The sequence below is a fragment of the Lepidothrix coronata genome, unplaced genomic scaffold, assembly GCF_001604755.1.
Source record: "Lepidothrix coronata isolate B3197 unplaced genomic scaffold, Lepidothrix_coronata-1.0 Scaffold4, whole genome shotgun sequence".
NCBI lineage: Eukaryota > Metazoa > Chordata > Aves > Passeriformes > Pipridae > Lepidothrix > Lepidothrix coronata.
The window spans coordinates 8,385,904-8,405,218 of record NW_016690184.1 but is presented as its reverse complement, the minus strand read 5'-3'; the positions used below and the strand labels follow the sequence as shown (position 1 = coordinate 8,405,218).

The window sequence follows — 19,315 nt, the reverse complement described above, 5'->3', positions numbered from 1 at the left end:
AATATTATTTTCATGTTCTTTTATGACATTATGGGTCTTGTAAACTGTTGCATTGTCTTTTGGAATAGGTGGCATTATTGGGATGGATATTAATTATTTTCAGGCTGCTGATACATCATCTCTGCATGATCTATATTTGTCTCTTGAATGTTCCTTATCTCTAGCTAATTATAGGTGGTCTTGAGGGAATCAGCTTCCTAAGTTAAATAGACTAGTGTAACACACAGAGTGTTTCTGAAGTGTGTTCAGATGATTCATGTCACCTTCTTGCACTTTTGCAACCAGATTTTTTCGCAGTTCTGTGGTGAGCGCACACTAATGCTGCTACCTACTCTCCCATTTGGGAGCACGGTTCCCAAATCCCCTTGGTCTGAAAACATGTAAATTCTTTTCTCTTCTGTTTCCAGGCTTGTGGAGCAAACTTGTTATTTTGTTTCTGCTTTAAGAAATGTAATTTTTTTGTATCTTTTTGCTGTCAGTTAATATTTTTCCTCTGTTCTATCCATTGCATTTTTTTAAAAAATAGCTTTAAGTTCTTCAGCAGATTCTGTGATTACTGTTGCATCAGTTATCTGAAACTGAGAAGGGGAAAAGCTTGGGTTTTTTTCTGGTTGCCTATTTTGCTTATCTAAAAAAGTCTCCATCTTTTTTCCTTTCTTTCTCTTCCCTCCACCTGCCAGCCCCTGAAAATTGGAAACATGAGAGGTCTTGTCTGAGCATTGGATTAAGAGCCAGGAAATCCTTACTCTTTCTTTCCATGACTCATTGTGTGTGTGTCCTTGGGCAATCTGTTAATAGTAACAGATAAAAGCTGTGCATGACTTTTGGCTGAAAAATTAAAAGCACGGTGCATGATCCGAGGAGATTATTTCGAATTTAAATCAAAGCATGGCAAAAGTGGACAGGAAAGAAAGGCTGCAGAAGATGACTACTGGGGGAACAGTTTGTTTATGAGCTGCATAAAATGACTGTGAAGGGAGATGGCTGTTGCTTACAGTAATTTCTTTCTTGTTGAATCCTTTGATTCCATCACATTACAGGCATATGCTGAGGTAGTAGATGCACACACATCCCTCAGTTTCAGAGCAGATATGTTCTTATTTAAAAAGAAGTAGATAAATAAGAGTGATGGAAGAGGAGGGGATGCACCGTTCGATAGGTAAACCTGCACTGTTCAGTACATAAACCTGTAAATCATAGCACTCTGAGGGTTTTCTTGGAAGATTGGTTTGGTAATTGTGTTTAAATGTGTGTAAATGCCTGAGGTTTTTCTGTTTGCTTGCTTTACTTTTTTCACATTTCACATCTTTAAGGATGTGAACTCTTCCTCACATTTCAGTACAAGTAATGGTAATCTTTGGAGAGAGTAAAGGTTTGGGCTTTCTAGACAGTGTCACTTGGAGGCCTGGGAAGACAAATGGAATCATTTACCTATATTTCCCTTGATAAATCAGACATGAAAATAACTTACAAAAGTAACAGAATACAATAGAATAGAGAAAGCTGCCTTCTGTACTGCTTATGTGACTTTTATGTACAAGGCTGAATACCATGAAAAGCTCTTTATAGAACATGCTACTTTCAGAGTGTATTTGCAGACGTTTTAATACCATATTCATTCAGTGTTCTTTCACGTGACGTTGCCTATACGTGTATTTTGACTATTTAGCTCCCATTGCTGTGGGAGCAACCTATTTAATCTGGTTTAAGAGAGCCCTTCCATCTTGTTCAGAGAGCCCATGTAACTTTGTCACTTCTACTCCTTTGGCATTATCCAGTGACGATGCCGCTGTGCCAACAGAGTGAGGAGGAGGTTTGCAAGACATTTTGCTTATTGGTTAACCTTCCACCAAAGAAATGCATACTTCTGTGGTGAAATACATTAGTGAAGGCTACTAAGGTTCTTGTATAATCTTTGATATTTCATCTGATGAGGAAAAAAGGTTGTGCTTGGAATGAGTGTTTGGATTTGAATTATTAAATACTTATGTTTTTTTTTTCCTGTTTTTGAATAGTCATGGTTTATTGAGAACAAATATATTAGGGTTCAGAGATTCAGAATCTTCTGGTGATGCTATGGTATGCAAAAGGTCATTGTTTCAAAAGGTTAGTGCTGCCCCTGCAGTGGAGGTTGCTGTCCTCATACCAGAGAGTGTGGTCAGTCTATCCTCTGCTCGAGAGTATTAACTTGCGTTTCCCACTGTTGCTGCTCTTTTAACATGCTGGGATAGGAATCTGATGAAAAGACTCTTTCAGAAAGGGTTTACCTCTGTATCCTCTGCTGTCAGATGTTTGTCCTAGCCTTTGTGATCAGTTTTTTACCCCATAGAGTTGAAGTATTTTTTGTAGTTTATAGCTAGGACCACATACAGGCCTAAGTTCAGCTTCTGAATAACCATGTTCTTGTTGATGAAATCATTAGAATCAAAAGGACATGTGAATTTGTCTCAGGTCAAAATTGTTTTCTTCAGTATTATTTTCAAGGAGATAATTCTCTGTCATCAGTCATTTTAAAACCTTTCTTACTGTCTTGCTAATTTAATAGACTTTTCTCTCATGGGTGACTGCTGACAAGAAATACTTGGAAAGGATGCAACTTAAATGTACTGAAGTCAAAGTTAATTGTATTAAACCTTCTTAAAATGCAAGAATCATATAGTACCAGGAAAAAAAAACATCTAGCATGCAGAAATTGCATTACTACATTTCTTCCATCAGTTGTTCTACAGGCAAGCTTTTCCATAGGGAAAGACATAAGAGACTTCAATACAGTCTAGACAACCATTTTAGTTTCTTATGAGATCCTCAGTCTAACTTTCAACTTTTGAGATTCAACCGTGCTGAGAATTCCCAGAGCCGAGGACTCGTGCTGCCCATGGAGAGTCTTCCCAGTATTCCCGTAGTTAAATTTTATTAATTTTGTACATCATGTCCTACTCTTATAAGGCACCGTCTGGAGTATGGCAATAAACAAAGTAATAATAAACCTCATACATCTTGCAACACCTACTCTCCTTTAAGTCTTTGCTTTTGAAAGTCTTTGCTTCATTTACTTTTACTTTGTAGGAAATTAATAGTATAACTTGATGCAAAGAGGTTTAACTTGCAGGATTGGTGTTTGAGCACAGTCTGCTTTCAAAAAAAAAAACCACTTGAGAGATTTTATCTTCAATTATCTTATTGTTGAGGGAAAAGTATTCTAAAAATGGTAAATGTTGTATTTTCTTATGAAGCTTCAAGGTCAAGAACTGTTCTTTTTACCAAGAAAACATCTGTTTTCATGAGTTTGAGCCTTGAAATGGATGGTTTCAGCTTTTGTTCTGATTGCAGCTGGCAAAATAATGTATTCAATCCCTAGAAATAAAAATCAGTTTGACCTAGTAACGGTTGTAGGGATCTTAGAGGCCAGAAATCCACACTGTAAAAATACCTGATATAATTTAAGAGCTCAGATCTTACCAAGAGTGGCCTTAGACTCCGACAGCCTTTAGAGGCTTTGAAAATGTTTTATTACCCAACCAGTATTGTTGAATGCCTGGCCTTTTAATAGGTATCATGAGATTGTACAAGAATGGCATGACCTGGGACCAAAGGACCACCCTGCTCAGACTCTGTCCCCCTGGGAATGAATCATAGGAAGCAAAGACATTTTCCTAAATATCTCCTAGTTGCTGTGCCTTTATGTTTTCTTCTACCTGTCTCTCTATTTCACAGGATAAAAATGAATGCCTTATATAAATTATTTTTTTCCTTCATCTTCTTGGTTAGCGCTTTTATTACAGCCATATCATCTTCTAAACACCTGTTCCTGTTTTAACTCAATTCTAATCTCTTGCCAAAAGCAGAACTCTGGTAGGAATGCAGTAGTCCCAATAAAGTGTTAAAAATAAAATAGTAGTTGATACTTAAATACCCATTTATATACACAAACAAATTAATCCTCATACCTCATGCAGGGATGTATTTATTCTCATTCCAGTTTTAACTACCAGGAAGCAAAGAGAATTTAGGCAGCTAATTTTTCAAACTTGCTTTTTTTCCATAAAGTTTTCAAAAGATAACCTAATAAAGCCATATCTTCAGCCTATCTAGTTTCAAAATGTTACTTAACAGTGCCACATTCTCGTTTAATCTCCTCTACCTCATTTTTTCGAGTTATGGTAGATTTGGCTGTTTGGACCATATGAATTGCATGTAAATGTGAGCATGTAACCAAATACCTCTGATTAGAAAATATCATTTATTTCTGTCCTCTAATTCATCCATTCTATATCATGCTCACTCTGCCTTCTCCCCACCTCTTACTGTTATTTCAAACCATATGTCAGGCAGTGTTTGGGTTTGGCATGTTGAAAAATGGATGTGCACACAGGAGATGGCCATGTCTTACACTGTGGCAATATTGCATACATGACAAGATATCCCAGCAGTTTCAACAGGACATCACAGTGTGCTTTGCTCACGTAACATTTGCTAAGGGAGACTCTTACAAACCCAGTTTACACCTGTGTACTGGTTTCTGTGACATAACTAACTATAAACATTGCAGGAAATGAAGATGATAGACCATTTCTTAGCTTTCAGGGTTTGGTAGATTTTCTTTTTATGTATAAATCTAACAGCTTAAAGACAAAACCAAAATTAAACTGCAATTTCTCCTTCCAGGCGATCAGCAAGTAGAGTATTAACCAGAAGTGGTTGACTTGTTTCTTCACAGCCTCTTTGTTTGTAAAGCACCTTACCACAGTAGTTTTAATATAGCTTTTCCTGACAGTCAATATGAAGACAGAGCAGGTGACCTTTGGTGCTGCTCTATAATTTCTCGTGTCAGTTTAACCTGTCTTTTGGGGTTTTATATAGCATTTTGGTGTAAGAGATGAGAAGGTTGTCTTATGACTGGCCTTGTACAGACTCTGAACAGGTACCTAAATTTGGACAAAGAGAAAAAGACTGATTTTCATTTAATTAAAATTCAAAGATGCATTGACCTAGAACATTAATATCTAATGTCTCTAGTGTCTTGCCAGTGCTGAATCCTGCAGGTAACTGTATTGCTATTACATTGAGAGTTATGGAGAGTGTGAGGGAAACCCACGTAATTTCTTTAGTTGATGCTTGTGTGATAGCCTTGATAATACATCACACCAGTTACATCTGTTTTATTTAGTGCAAATGCTTGCTCTAAAAACTTCAGTTTTTAGCAAGATATACTGCGTTCTCCTCCTTTTTTCTTATGTTTCCAGTTCAATTCCTTATTCTCTTTAGTTTTCTACCGTATTGCTTCTAAAATTGAAATAATCTTAGCCTACTATTTTTTCCTATAAAGGGCAGAGGAGTTGGGAGGAGAAAAAAGACAAGAAACACAAGCAAGAAACTGGTATCTCCAGCCAGGCTCTGAAGGGGATTCTGGCTTGCAGATTTTATCTGATGCTGCAACTGGGAAACAAAAAACTATTTCTGTAGTAATATTGCTTTTCCTGGAGAAACTGTGAGAAAGACTGCATGGTGACTTTATCTCCTGCTGTAGTATACGCGACATAGTACAGGCTGGCGGTAAATCCTGATAGAAGGTGTGTTGTGTGGGTTTAAGAGAGAAGGATTGATTGGAATCAGAAGAAAATGTTAGGGGTAGTGGTTAAAAATAGGAGAAAGAAGATTATAGTTACTGTGGTGAATGGTTCAGTAATAGGGAATAATAGAGAAAATGTTAGTTTATGGTGAAGGGATCATTTGAGCTGGAAAACTAAGCTGGTAATAGAAGTCTATATTATTCATTTTTCTGTTTTGGATGATGCAGCACTTAAAAGTCACCTTTCTGTTTTAAAGTGTGCTATAGTACTTCCTGGCTAAAGAGGCGGGAGAAGGAGAGGAAAGGAGACATTTGCCAGCTTAGAATCCAGCTGTGTTGCTGTGTAATAAAGACCTAAAACCAGTGCTTCTCTTTCACTTATGTTAGCACTTCCCTCTGTTTAAGGAGTAATAAGATTGAAATACAGCAACGGGATATTTTGGTGAGATAGGATTCTTCATAAATTATGTTGCAGAGAACACCACCAAAGAGCATCTAATTGAGAGCAACAGCCAAGCAAATGACCAGAACATTACACATCTGGATGAGCCAACATCTAATCAAAGACATAAGTCTTTGCTCTTATCTCACAGCTGACATGCGCCATTCTTTATCAGTTTACTTTTGAGAGAGATGATTCACTGTTAGGGAGAGATTTTGTTGCCACTTAGTCGACCCTATTTATTCCCTCTGGAATTAGGTACAATTTACAATTCACTTGCTTCGTGGTCAAGAAAATTTCTCTGTTCAGATCTGTGGTGATGCATCCCCTCTCATCCCTTTCTTTTTTAAGACACCAGATTATGTATAGTGCCCTTGTTCAGGGCTTTTTTCGTTCTTTTCTTCTTTATTGCTGAAATACGATAAGAGGTATAATTGCTGAATACCACAACAGTAGCAGTGTGTCATATTTCTTTTCCTGGGAAAGATACAACAGTATTATTGATTCTGGTCAGTTGAAACAGATTCCCAAGAGTGCAGAGTAATCTAGTGGTATGAGGACTGTAAAAACCCAATGAAAGCTTAAACCGACGTGACTTCCAGGAAATCAGCCTGGAGCAAATCCTGCTGTGACAGTAGGAGTGTGTGTGAGTGTGAAATGGCCCACTGGAATGCGGGTCTTCGAAAGGGTGGCAAACTCGCCCTTCTCTAATTCAGCCTTGTGCCACACGTTTCGGCAAGACTGAGAAGTTTTTAGAAGCTGCATCCTATGTTTCCGTTTGGGCTGCCAAGCATTAATTTCTTTACATGTCTCTAGCTTTAGAATACAGCCAGCATGCTGTAAATTGACACAGCAACTTTCAGAGCCTTGTTTAGTTTTAGCTTGTTGTGTATTTCCCAGTTGCCCATGCATGTATGTGCTTAAAGAAATGTCTTTTCTATAGCAGCTTAAAACCACTTGAACCACTTGATGCAGGAACATATGTGCTACTCCAATTGCCTGATTAGTTTGAAGTTTGGCTTGGTAATTACTACAGTAAAACCCAAACATCATCTGGTTGACTAAGACAACCTTGAATTCCATGGAATTTGTAGCCTGATTTGCTTTGTATCAGTAACTGCAATGCAACATTAATACCAAGTTACATCCCCCACTATGGTTTACATTCAAGAGAGAAAGTGTATGTAGGACTAACAAAGGTGAATAATACTGCTTTTTCTGTGCTTGTCATAATGATGGGGACCACAAGAAGTACCATCTGCAGTGGAAATAAATATAGTACAGGCTAATGAGGAAGGCTTGGCAGAGAACAAAATAAAGCCATGAAGTTCTGATACTTCTAGAAGTGAAAGATTAATAGCCATCTTATCCTGAAAGAAAACCAACCCAAAAAACCCTTTACTTTTTTTTTCACACAAAGAACTACTTGATCTAAAATTTTAAAAAATTGGTGGTCTTCATATAAAATAAAAACATGCGGAGATTTATATTCTACTGTTTTTGCATGCTGCTTATGGTTTTCCCTCTAAAGCATTGGCAAGCTTCAGCACACAACTGTTATGTTAGCAAAAAGATAGTTTGCAGTACACATGCACAACCTGAGTCTTCAGAGGAATCTCTTACTTTTTCTCATTTATCTCTGTCACATTTCAAATCTAGTTTCGTTCTTATAAGAAATTAATACTTTTAGGAAGGATTACTTGAAAGAATGAGTGCTGATTTATAGACTGGTTTATTTCATAAATCCTGAAGTGACATTACCAGATTGAGAAATCATATTTAAAACAATAAGTCCTTGCTTTGGTTGCAATTAATTTTACTAGCAATTGAATGAAAGGACTCTATTTCTCTTCCTGCTTGGTCATTTTCGTTATATTTATTATTTTCTCCAGCTTGGATAGAAGAATAAAGTAATTTATTAGAGTGATATTCTAAACAGTTTCTTCCACGTTGAAGATAGGGAAGCTGACAGGTGGACAGTGCTTTTCACATTGTACAGTAGAGGACTTGTCCTTCCCCAGCCTTCCCCAAATTCCCTGGGGAATTTGACTCTTCAGATGATAGGTCTGCTGAAGCCAGGTTCTCCCCAACTTTGGTTGCCACCTGTGTTCCTCTGCTTCTGTGGTAGTGTAGCACTGACCAAAAATATATCTCCTCTAAGACCTTAAAGCTGTTTGAAGCAACTTGTCTTTGAGATGTGAAATTCCATGCAGATATATATGCTAAAGAATGACCTTGACCTTCTGTGAGTGAGTTAAGAGTCCTTCAAAAAATGTCTTCTCCTCCACACCCAAATCTGAGCCCTGTAGGCATTAGTGGGCTGCATTGCAAAGCTGCCATTCCACGTGCCTTTCCTCAGTGGAATTTGCAGGGTATTTGCTTGTCAGGATAACATAGTTCCACAACATGTGCTTCTGTTGATTTCATTATTACCATCACCATATAGTCCTGTACAGCACAATGCTGCTATGTTTGGCTGAGAAAATATTCTGGATGCATTTTAGTTTCTGTTTCCATTGAAATTCAAGCATACTAGTGATAGTCATGAAGGCTTTTATACTGAAGTATACTTTCTTAATTGATTAAATATTTGAAACTCAGCTTGTCCAAATATATTTATTCAGTCAATCTGAAGTATTGTAGTATTGTTTTAATGACCTTTTCAAGGGACTTGTGTTCACAGAGTCACAGAATTAATTGGCTTGGAATAGACCTCTGAGATCATCGAGTCCAACCTATGACCGAACACCACCATGTCAACTAGACCATGGCACTAAGTGCCATGGCCAGCCTTTCCTTAAATACCTCCAGGGAGGGTGCCTCCACTACCTCCCTGGGCAGCCCATTCCAACATCTTATCAACCTTTCTTTGAAGAAATTCCTCCTAATGTCCGACCTAAACCTCCCCTGGTGAGGCTTAAGGCTATGTCCTCTTGTCCTTTCACTGGTTGCCTGGGAGAAGAGACCGACCTCCACTTGGCTACAACTTCCTTTCAGGTAGTTGTAAAGAGCAATGAGGTCACCCCTGAGCCTCCTATTCTCCAGGCTAAACACCCCCAGGTCTCTCAGCTGCTCCTCATAGCACATGTGCTCCAGAACCCTCACCAGCTTTGTTACCCTTTTCTGGACATGTTCCAGCGCCTCAGTGTCTTTCTTGTAGTGACAGCCCAGAACTGGGCACAGCACTTGAGGTGTGGCCTCACCAGTGCTGAGTACAGAAGGATGATCACTTCCCTAGTCCTGCTGGCCACACTATTCCTGATACAGGCCAGGATGACATTGGCCTTCAGTCACATTTCTGTTTGAATTAGTAGTAATTCAATTAATTTAATAGTAAACTATTTAAGACTTACCAGCCTAGTGATATGAAGTTCTGTTGCTATGAGCACAGGCTGATGGTTCCTTGGTTTGCTTAGTCCAAAAATGCCAAGGAAGGGAAATTACATAAAACACTTTTTCATGTTCTGTTGCATACTCAAAATCAGGCTTCTCAGTGCATGGCATTTAAAGCATCTTAGGAAACTTTCCCTATCCGACAGAACCCAAAACAATTATTTTTGACATGTCATGGTAAGTGGCTGCCATTGATTGACTGTGGAGGGGATATTAGAGCAGCCAAGTCTACTTACATGATCTCTGTGCCACAGGGGAAAGAGGCACCAGTGACCTAAGGTACAGCTATTATCCCAAGAGCTTAGAGTACAGAAAAAAAAATTAAACATCAACATAACAGAGGACAAGTTTGCCATTGGAATATAGCCAGGGAGTTGCAGACTACCAGGAGGCTCTCTTAGGGCAAGTATATACTACATGGTCAGATGATTGATGGATTCAATGATCTTGGAGTTCTTTTCCAACCTTAATAATTCTGTGATTCTGTCTCTGGCTCTGCTCATTCTTCAAGTAGTGAATACACTGCCTTCCTCTCCAATTTCCTCTAAAAATGCCTTTGCTTTCTCACAAAGCAGCCCCAGGGATCTAGGGGTAATGTGCAACGGCTTGGTAACATTCAAGTCTGGAAAAGACAGCTGCTTTTTTATGGGTCTGTGGATTCAGTGGGAGCAAGTGTAAATATAGCAGTTAATGTTCTCTCACGTCTCTGCTCATCTAATGCCATCTGCTTTGTGTCCATTCATTCACACTGGTACCAAAATGTATTTCTGGAACAGGTTATTTGTGTATCAGCAGACTTGATCCCAGATTGTTGGGTGAGAATAAATATATGAACTGTACTGTATGGGTAGGCAGGTGAACTTCTAAGATTTAATATGGCTGTTTATAATCAGCCATTGCCAATAGTTGCTAATCCACAGGGTAATGGTAAGAGTCTGCCTCTGGTGGGGGTGCAGGAATGGGAGGAGCACTGTTGCACCTTAGGGAAGACCTTATTCCTCTAACTCCTCCATCCCTTTTTGAGCAGCTGTGGCAACACCAAACTTTGAGAAGAGTTTGTCAGAAATCAAACATTTGTAGATCTGGAACCTACATGTGGTGCAGATGCTTTAATTCCTCCGATTCCTCCCAGATGATCTATCTTTATGTTACGGGGGTGAGAAATGTGTGAGGCAGGGTTATGGCCACCTCTATCTGTTTATGCACGTTGTTCCTCTTATGGTATCGTGCATTACTAAATATGGGGATAGGGGATATGTAGGATCAGTTATATTCACACAAACATGTTTATATCTGATTCTTTTTTCAAGGTATTCTATGTACAGGATATCTTGATTGCACTATAATTTGCAACGACCTAAGCAGTTGTACTAGCTATAATTATTAAGGCTTAAACCATAACACTTAGCACTAGCCATAGCTTTTGTGGCTATACAAATCTGTATGTGAATTAGACTGGTCTGAGTCTTTGAGTATATGTTATCTTCCAAATCCAGCTATATATGTGGAAAAAAACACTATTCTCAGCTTTTCACTCTTTTCCACCAGAGATTAGTCTCTCCCCTTTTATCTGCCAGCGGAATTGTTAATGCAAGCCCTCCCTTTCTTGTTTCCAGGGTAAATCAATTCAGTTAGTGCAGACCAGAGTTTAGCATATCGGTCTGATTTCACTAGACACTAGGCAGAAAGCTTGAAATGGTGTTTTGTGGGGAGAGAGGAATGCTAACTTGTAGCACAGGGACACCATGGGCCTGTGAGAGTAATGTCATCCAGCACAACTGGATCTAGGAGCAGAGGTCTGCTTACAGCTGTCTGTGCCTTTTTGGGCAGGTTATTCTCTTCCTATGCACATGGATGGCATGGCATTGCTTGGTTACTGTCAGCCTTGAATGGAAATAGATACATCATTTGATGGTGATTGTAGGCTGTAGCCGTATTGATGCGTAATCAACATTTCCTCTGCAGTCATTCCATCACACCTGATTTCACACTAGCACATGTGCCGGATTAAAGCATGGGTATCTGTTTATGTACAGATTGTGTGTTGCAGTAGATGGGATTTGAGACAACCATGTAAGTTGTGTTCTTCTAAAACACAATGTAGCTTTATGAACTGTGTGTGGTAGTGTTTAAAAATTGATCTAATGTTCAAAGACAACAGTAGAATGTCTTTTATACATTTAAGCTTCAGTTTTGAGCCTGGTGGTGGAGTTTTATTCTTTATTGTGCAATAAAAAAGAGAAACCAGAGCAGTCATATTTCAGGAAGCATTCATAGATTTAATAGGTTCATTTTCTTCTGCTGAAACCAAAGCATACATAACTACTTTCAACCCACTATTTTCCTTTATAGTTATTCCAGGAGTAAACAGAAGTACAATTCCCTCTCTGAAACTGAAGAGAAATTCTCTACCTTCTACATAATTTTGTTTAGCTCTTAGGAGAGACATGCATTGTCTTCAAGAGACACACAGGGATTTTTATGCACCATTCACTTGGTCTCCTTTAAAGAGAATAAAAACTTAAGAACACTTTAAAAGCTTGTGTTATAACATGGGAATGCAACTTTTGGCATATGAGTTATTTCCTGTTTTGTGGAAGTAAGAATCTGGCTTCTTTTCTGGTTCTTGCAGCTGATTCAATGATTGAACTACTTTGCTTAGCTGAGAAAATTTTCTACTAGTGCTGTGTTTCCTGTGCCATCAGATCCACAAGACATGGCACACACTGAATTTGCAGATTGCATTTCTTTAAAGTACATTGTTTTGCCTCCTCTGTCACGCTACTGCTTCTCTTACAGCAGTCATCTGCTCTGCCTGCTCACCCAGTGTTACCACTTGGGTAGAAGAGATTTCTTTTCACCAGCTTCTGCCATGTGGAACCACCTTCTTTTATCTCCTGAGTTCATTAGGTCTCTGTAGTTTTTAAAATATTTTCTGAAATGACAACTGTTTTCTTTCACTTTTTACTCCTCTGTGTTTGGACATATTTCACCAGACCACATTGCCCAAAGCCCCATCCAACCTGACTTGAACACTTCCAGTGATGGGACATTCCATCTCACCACCTTCACCAAAAAAAGTGTTTCCTCATGTCTAAATCAACACTTGAAATAAAGTATTATTAGAAGGTTTCACAAAGACAGAAACCTATAACCCCATGGCTACCTTCTTCCTATTGAGGAAAGACTATTGCCAGCCTCTGGTTTTGTAGCTTATATTAAAAGAGTTTTCACCAGCACAGCACTGTTGTTTCACTTATCTCTTTCACTTATACATTTGTGTATAAATACAAAAATGTCACAGTCTCAGAACGGCTGAGGCTGGAGGACAACTCTGGAGGCTGCCCCATCCAGCCACACTGCACAGGCAGAGTCAGCCAGAGCCGGATGCCCCGGGCTGTTTGCACTTGAGTTTGAAATATGCAAAAGAGAGATGAAGATTGCACAACTCATCTGGACAACCTGTTGAGAAGTTTGATTACTTAAGTACACTCTCTGTCAGGATGCTTTTCTCAATCCTCGGTACCATTCCTATGTACCCTGATGTATTCTGGGGTATGCTTAACAGTCAGACATTTTGCACTTACCCATTCACTGCCCAGAGAAAATGTGGATGCCTCATCCCTGGAAGTGTTCAAGATCAGGCTGAATGGGGCTTTGAGCAACTTGGTCTAGTAGAAGGTTCCCTGACCATGACAGCGAGGGTTCAGAGCTAGATAATCTTTAAGGTCTCTTCCAACCCTAGCCATTCTGTGATTCCATGATTTTCCTGGAAAAGCTAAGATAGAGCACAGCTTCTAAAACTGAACATCACAACATGGATTTTTTAACTTGTCCTGACTCTGAGAGATTTTAACAAAGTTGGCGCTGCTTTATTGTTTACTGAAGAAATGATTTTGTAAGATATATCATTCATATGTCTGGCGCTCTGGTGCTCCCTCTGTATTGTTATCTCTAAAACTACTTGAAAATGTGGAGTTTATGTTTGTTCATTATCCAGAGGTCTTAGCGGCTTCTGGCTCTGTGGAAAACTAATGGGGTAGAGGGCTGAGATGCACTTGATACTCTGTGATAAAGTAAGATTAAAATCTTCAGAAATAATTGAGAGGAAATGAAAAAACAATGTCTTCTATCATAGAAGTATGGATCGTAGAGTGCATAAATCATTCCTAACAGTGGATTAATACTAGCTACCCTGAATGCTTTAAGAAGGGGACAATGTGCTGAGGTAAGGTCAATAAAAAAACTGATTAGAGAACTGGCGTTGTTTCTGAATTTATTGATAAACCTTAGTTTGTAGATGAGATAACTGTTTGGCACATTATTTTTCTTTCAAAGTGCACTAGTAGCAGTGAAATACTGGATTTGCAGACTTTGCTGAAATCATTGCTACTAGAGCTGGAAGAGGTCAGTAGTTGTCTATCTTGCACAGAAAGTATCCTGAAAGATGGAGAACTGGGGGAAAACCACTTAGTCCCACTTTCCCAACCTATTGATTTATTATGTAGAAGATACAGTTTATTGCTGTTCAGAGATGCAACTGCATCTACAGTAACAGTATAATAAAGAAATATTTTATATGCTTCATATTGAACTTTTGATTAGGTGAAAGTGGTTTGATTTCAGTTGATTTTGGTCTCAAATATTTTCATGAGTTGCAGAGGTTTGTTAAGCAGCATATGATTTCCACGTATTATCTTTTTGTTGTTGTTGGCTATGTCAACTGAAGAAGTGATCTAATGTGCTCTTTTCATTCACATCAGTAGTAAATATAAATACAGACAGTAATAAATGATTCTTTTTGTTATTTTTCAATTTATTGGGCAGTAAGAGAACCTGGCAGTCTAGGGAAACATTATGTTGCAAATAATCCTCTCAAAGGAGAGAAAAAGTGTGTTTAATGCATTATAAAATATAGCAAGTAGTCAAGTTAAACAAATATATTCACTCTAATGGTACCTCAAAGCTGTGTAGCAAAGGTGTCTGCAACCTCAGGTAGAAAATCTGCTTAAAATTTTGAATCTTGTGTACTGAAATGGTTATTGTTTATCTTGATCTTTCTTTTTCTTCCTTGCAGTGCAAGGACAAATCTCATACCTTGCTAAAGTCAATGTAAGTTTAGTTTTTTACTTAATTGGTGCCAGGATTTCATCCCTAGCGTGTATGATTCTTCCACATAGGTAAAATTTTACATTTGCTATTAATTATGAATCTGCCTCTATTCATCTGAGCAACTAAATCTTAAGAAAGGTGGCAAGCATGTTGATTTTCATTTTATGTCTTTGATGGTGGGGGTCTTTGGCATGGTGGGTAAATTTCCCTACATGATGAGTAGTCCCTAGCTTTTACGACACCCCTTAGCTGAGCTGACAAAAATGTTTTTGATGTTGCAGCTTATTGCTGGGAAATGCTGATGGAACTGAATGAAAACACTCAGTGGGAATATGTCAGTGAGGTGAGATTTTCATGGGAAAGCAGGCAGACTTTCACCCTGGCCAGCCAGCTGTTTGCTGGCCAGCATTGCCTATAGGCGTTTCTGAAAATGTGTATTCCACATGAATCATAAGAATGGTTTGGGTTGGAAGGGACCTTAAAGATCAAATCGTTCCAACTCCCCTGACATGGGCAGAGACACCTTCCACTAGATCGGGTTGCTCAAAGCCCTATCCAACCTGCTCTGGAACATTTCCAGAGATGGAGCATCCACAGCTTCTCTGGGCAACCTGTGCCAGTGTCTCACCACCCTCACCATAAAGAATTTCTTCCTTATATTTAATCTAAGACATGAAAATTCAGGTGAATTTTAGTGCCAGTTTGGAAGCAGAAAAGAATTATTTGGAAATGGGGAAGCTTTAAGGGATCTCAGTTTTGTTATCTGTACAAAGCCTTCCATGTAGTAACATCGCAGCTTTCTAATAGGTTATTGCTGTTAGTGTTGGAGTAGCAAGAGAGTGTTCAGGAATTGAGATTGCATGGGGTTTTTTTCTATTCTTAACCAAGAATTGTTATTTTCATGTCCCATTTATGCCTTGTGGACATGTTATTTAGACATGGGCCTTTTTACGACTGATTCTCTGAGAAGCCTGTTAGATATGTTAAAAATGCTTTGTTTTTTTTCACTCTCTGAGACATACTTTGGGCATAGGATTCAAAATGAATGTTTTAATTCTGTTTTGCCCTTTGTTCTGAACAGTCCACTCAGTGATATTTTATGCTTTTATTCAATTCCTTCTGCTTGATCATGTTTCATGCATTCTTTAATCACAGTGTTGAGTAGAGTGGTGATTGAGGGTCAGCTGTGAAAATCCAAAGTGGTAATTGATAGTAATTTGAATCTTCACTTAAGTGACTGTTGAAAGGTCTTGGAGAGAACAAAGGGGAAGTGTTTATCTCACATATTTTTTTTTGGTCCGTTTTTCATGGGGTAGGAGAAACAGGTTATATATTTTCAGGAGATGGTTGTGTAACCTGGTAGACTTTTTTTTTCTTTCTTTCTTTTCTTTTGTGCCCTTCTGTGATGGAACCTGTCCATCCGTTTTTCTGTCTTTGTGATCAGCAAAAAATATGTGAAGCAATCTCCTTGGCAGATAAGAATCTGGATGTGTGATTGTGTTTCCAGTCAGCTAGCTTAATTTCTGCGTTAGTATCATGCAGGTCCTGAAGAAAGCTAAACCAAAACCAAAACCATACAGGAGAAACTGCTGCATGGATGTGACAAAGAACAAATGAGTTGGGACAGCAGAAATCCTGTAGGTCTCTTGTATTTGATAGATCACCTTCCCTCTAAATAGCTGTTACACAGTTGACTTAGTCCACTAAAGAGAAAAAGTACCTCATTTGCTATCTTCTGATCGTATAGAAGTATTTGTCTTCTCTCCTAGGGTAGGATTTTGGTTCCTGGTCATTTTAAAATGTAAGGCATTTTTTCTTTATGACTTTGGACTTTTCATTGTGACTTTGGAATCAGGATTTGACTTATAGTGACGGCACTGTTCAAACAGTATTCAGACAGACCAGGGTATGTATCAAAGATTTAATCTAACTAGTTTCAAAATACTATTAAATAGCCTTTTAAGTTAGATGAGATGACTACCTTGTGCTTTTTTATTCTGGGGAAAAAAAAAGTTTTGATACGTATTTCAGCAACCCTTGCAGTGCTTGAGCAAAAAGAAAGCTTGGGAATTTTTAGGAGACCTACCAGGTAGAAAAGACGTGGGAAAGTAACACTGCTCTCAAATATAGCCTCTGTTTTCTTATTGCATTAGTGTGTTATTAGGTAAAAATATTATTATAATATATAATTTCTGTTGATGCAAAGAAACATCTTTGTTTTACCTGCACTGTAAAGACTAATGAGAATATTGTTTCTGCTTCCTTTTATAGGTTGCCTTTTTGAAGATGTGAAGAATGCATATACAGTTGAAAACTATTGTCAAATTTATTTTCAGCAGAAATATGTACAGACAACTTCCAATGGTGTGACTTCTAGAAAAAATCCACTGGCAAATCCAAAAGAACATGGGTGTGTGGTGTGTATTCTTCATATCTGAATGTGTTTCAAAACCAAAGACAGAGTTCACTTTTGCATCCAGTACATTCTTAGATGTCATTCTAAGAGTGAGTGACCTGTGACTCCTCTGACATCCAGCTGGGATGACTATTATGATGTCTTCATTGCCAAAACACCTTTATCAGTGTTTGGTAGCAATGTATATGTCCTTAGGAAAGTTCACAACTGTAGCAAATATTTTAAAATATTTAATGTCATGGATACTAATGTAAGTTCTTTACTTTCTCTGTTTTGGTGAATTTAGAGGTCCAACTTTAAAACATAAAATCTAGTTTTTGTAAAACTTATATGTTTCTCATCTATATTGTTTCCACATTAAGGTTTACCTTTCTGCTTGTGAGGGAAGGCAGTTTCTGTATTCCTACACCATATATAAGGTTTTTTAAACTGACAATGTTTTGGTTACTGGGAATAATTATTCCTTCAACTTCAAAAAAGTGTGTGATGAGTGACTCTGCAGAAACTGCTGGAGGTGAAAGATACTTGTAGAAAGTCAATACAGCTGCTCTAAACTGTTGTTCTCTGTTGTGGATGCTCAGCTGCCTTCCATGGGAGTGATAGCATATTTACATGGGACACAGAAGCTGTTACCATTTTGGTTTTGGAGTGGATTATTTGCTTAGTTGCCAGCAAGTTTTGTCTTCCTTTGTGCAAGGAAACAGGATGGCCCAAGTTCGTAGGCCAAAGATCAGAAAAGAAGTCTCCTGCAATTTTTGCCTCAATTCCTGCTTGTTGGGATGGACTGCTCTTGAGTTAGAAGGAGGTGATCCTTTAATATCTTATCCCAGATATCCCAGACCATTCCAGTGTCTTATTCCATACCTGCCTCGCTTATCTGTAGATTTCCTTAAACAACTGCTCTTGGCAAAACAGTCAGGTACTGGAATGGTTCATCTGACCTAGTGTGACAATTCTTGTGTTCTCAAAATACATACCAAAAGGTATCCAAATGGGGAAAAAAAAAAAAGAAAAGGAGAAGGAGAGAGCCTGTTTATGTAGGCTGGCCTGTTAAAACTCCATCTTTTAACTCTTACAATAAAAAGATGCTACCTTTTTGGAAAACAGCAATATTTTGGGAAAATGAATTCTAGAGGGAATATTCTTGTTAGATGAGTTTAAAAATTTCTGAATTTCAAGGAAAGTTTACACTCTCTTTACTTATTAAATGATCCTAATGTAAGAAGGACCCTACAAAGTGTGGAACACCTGGGTTTTACACATCCAAAGACAGGTAGCTGAGGCCTCCCAGCACCCAGTCTGGATATTATTTTTCTGTTAATATTTTAGTTTTCAGTATTAAAGAACGAACAAAATTATTCTGAATGTTGTATTCAGTGACTAAGTTATCTAGCTCCAAGATATTTTGTCCATGCACCAATGTTTAGTCGTTTTATGAATAAAATATTTTTTCTAAATTAGTTTACTGTTTGTTTTGCTTAATTTCTGTGACAGTTTCAGCTTCCCAGAGTACGACTGAGCAATTTGAAGAGGGAAGTCATTCCTATCACACGAAAATACTCCAACTTTAAAATCTTTTTCAGCCTCTTTAAATGACCCCTTTTATTGTTTTGCATATATGGGGCAATCTTAGGTTAGGGAATATTTGTACTTTTGAGGTTCAGTCTCTTGTCATGTCCTGCCCCATTTGGTATTGTGGCCATAAAGAGTTAATTGGCCTCTGGTAACATACATGGTTCCAGAATTATGAGTGCAGACATTCCATTGGAAGTATTTTTTTGGGACAGTGCCCTTCCAGAGATGAAAGACCAATCAACCCAATCCAGCCTGGTCTGTCTCTCCTCTAGGAGTTAATGGCTCCCATTATGCTACTACAATGTCAGTGCTGCAGCAGGCTCAGGAAGGAAATCCTGAGAGAATGCCAAGCCCAGTGTGTGCACTTAGAACATGAAATTTCTTGTCAGCTTGTCCTCTCTATGTATGTTTAAAGCTTTTGCTTATTCTTTTTTACCCTATACATTGGTGAGCAGAGTCTGCCTGGGGTGGAGTTAACATTCTTCATAGCAGCATGTATGGTGCTGCAGTATGGATTTGTGGCTCCAGCAGTGCTGGTAGCACACCAATGTAGCTGAACCTTTTCTCATTTCCCCCCTATGCCCACTTGTCCCAGTAAACAGGCTGAAGGTGGGCAAGAAGTTAGGAGGGGGGACACAGTAGGAACAGCTGACCTGAATTGGCCAAAGGGATATTCTGTACCATACAGCATCAAGTATAGCAGAGAAACTGGGGATAGTGGAAGAAAGGGGAGGAGAGGGGTTACTTCCAAGGTGTTGGTTGCTCAGAGAATAGCTGAGCATCGTCCCGTTTGTGAGAGGTGATGAGT

The 19,315-nt window shown here is 38.5% G+C and overlaps 1 protein-coding gene across 2 annotated transcripts in view; it reads left to right on the top strand.

Annotated features, from left to right (window-relative positions):
- Window positions 1-18,386, top strand: part of UBE3D (ubiquitin protein ligase E3D) — an 81,398-nt gene extending 63,012 nt beyond the window's left edge. For both annotated transcript variants that reach the window (XM_017825047.1, XM_017825027.1), the window contains one exon: window positions 16,788-18,386. In XM_017825047.1, coding sequence (XP_017680536.1) covers window positions 16,788-16,800 — 13 coding nt within the window. In that variant the 3' untranslated portion in view covers window positions 16,801-18,386. The remainder of the gene's footprint in view (window positions 1-16,787) is intronic.
- Window positions 18,387-19,315: the final 929 nt, after the last annotated feature.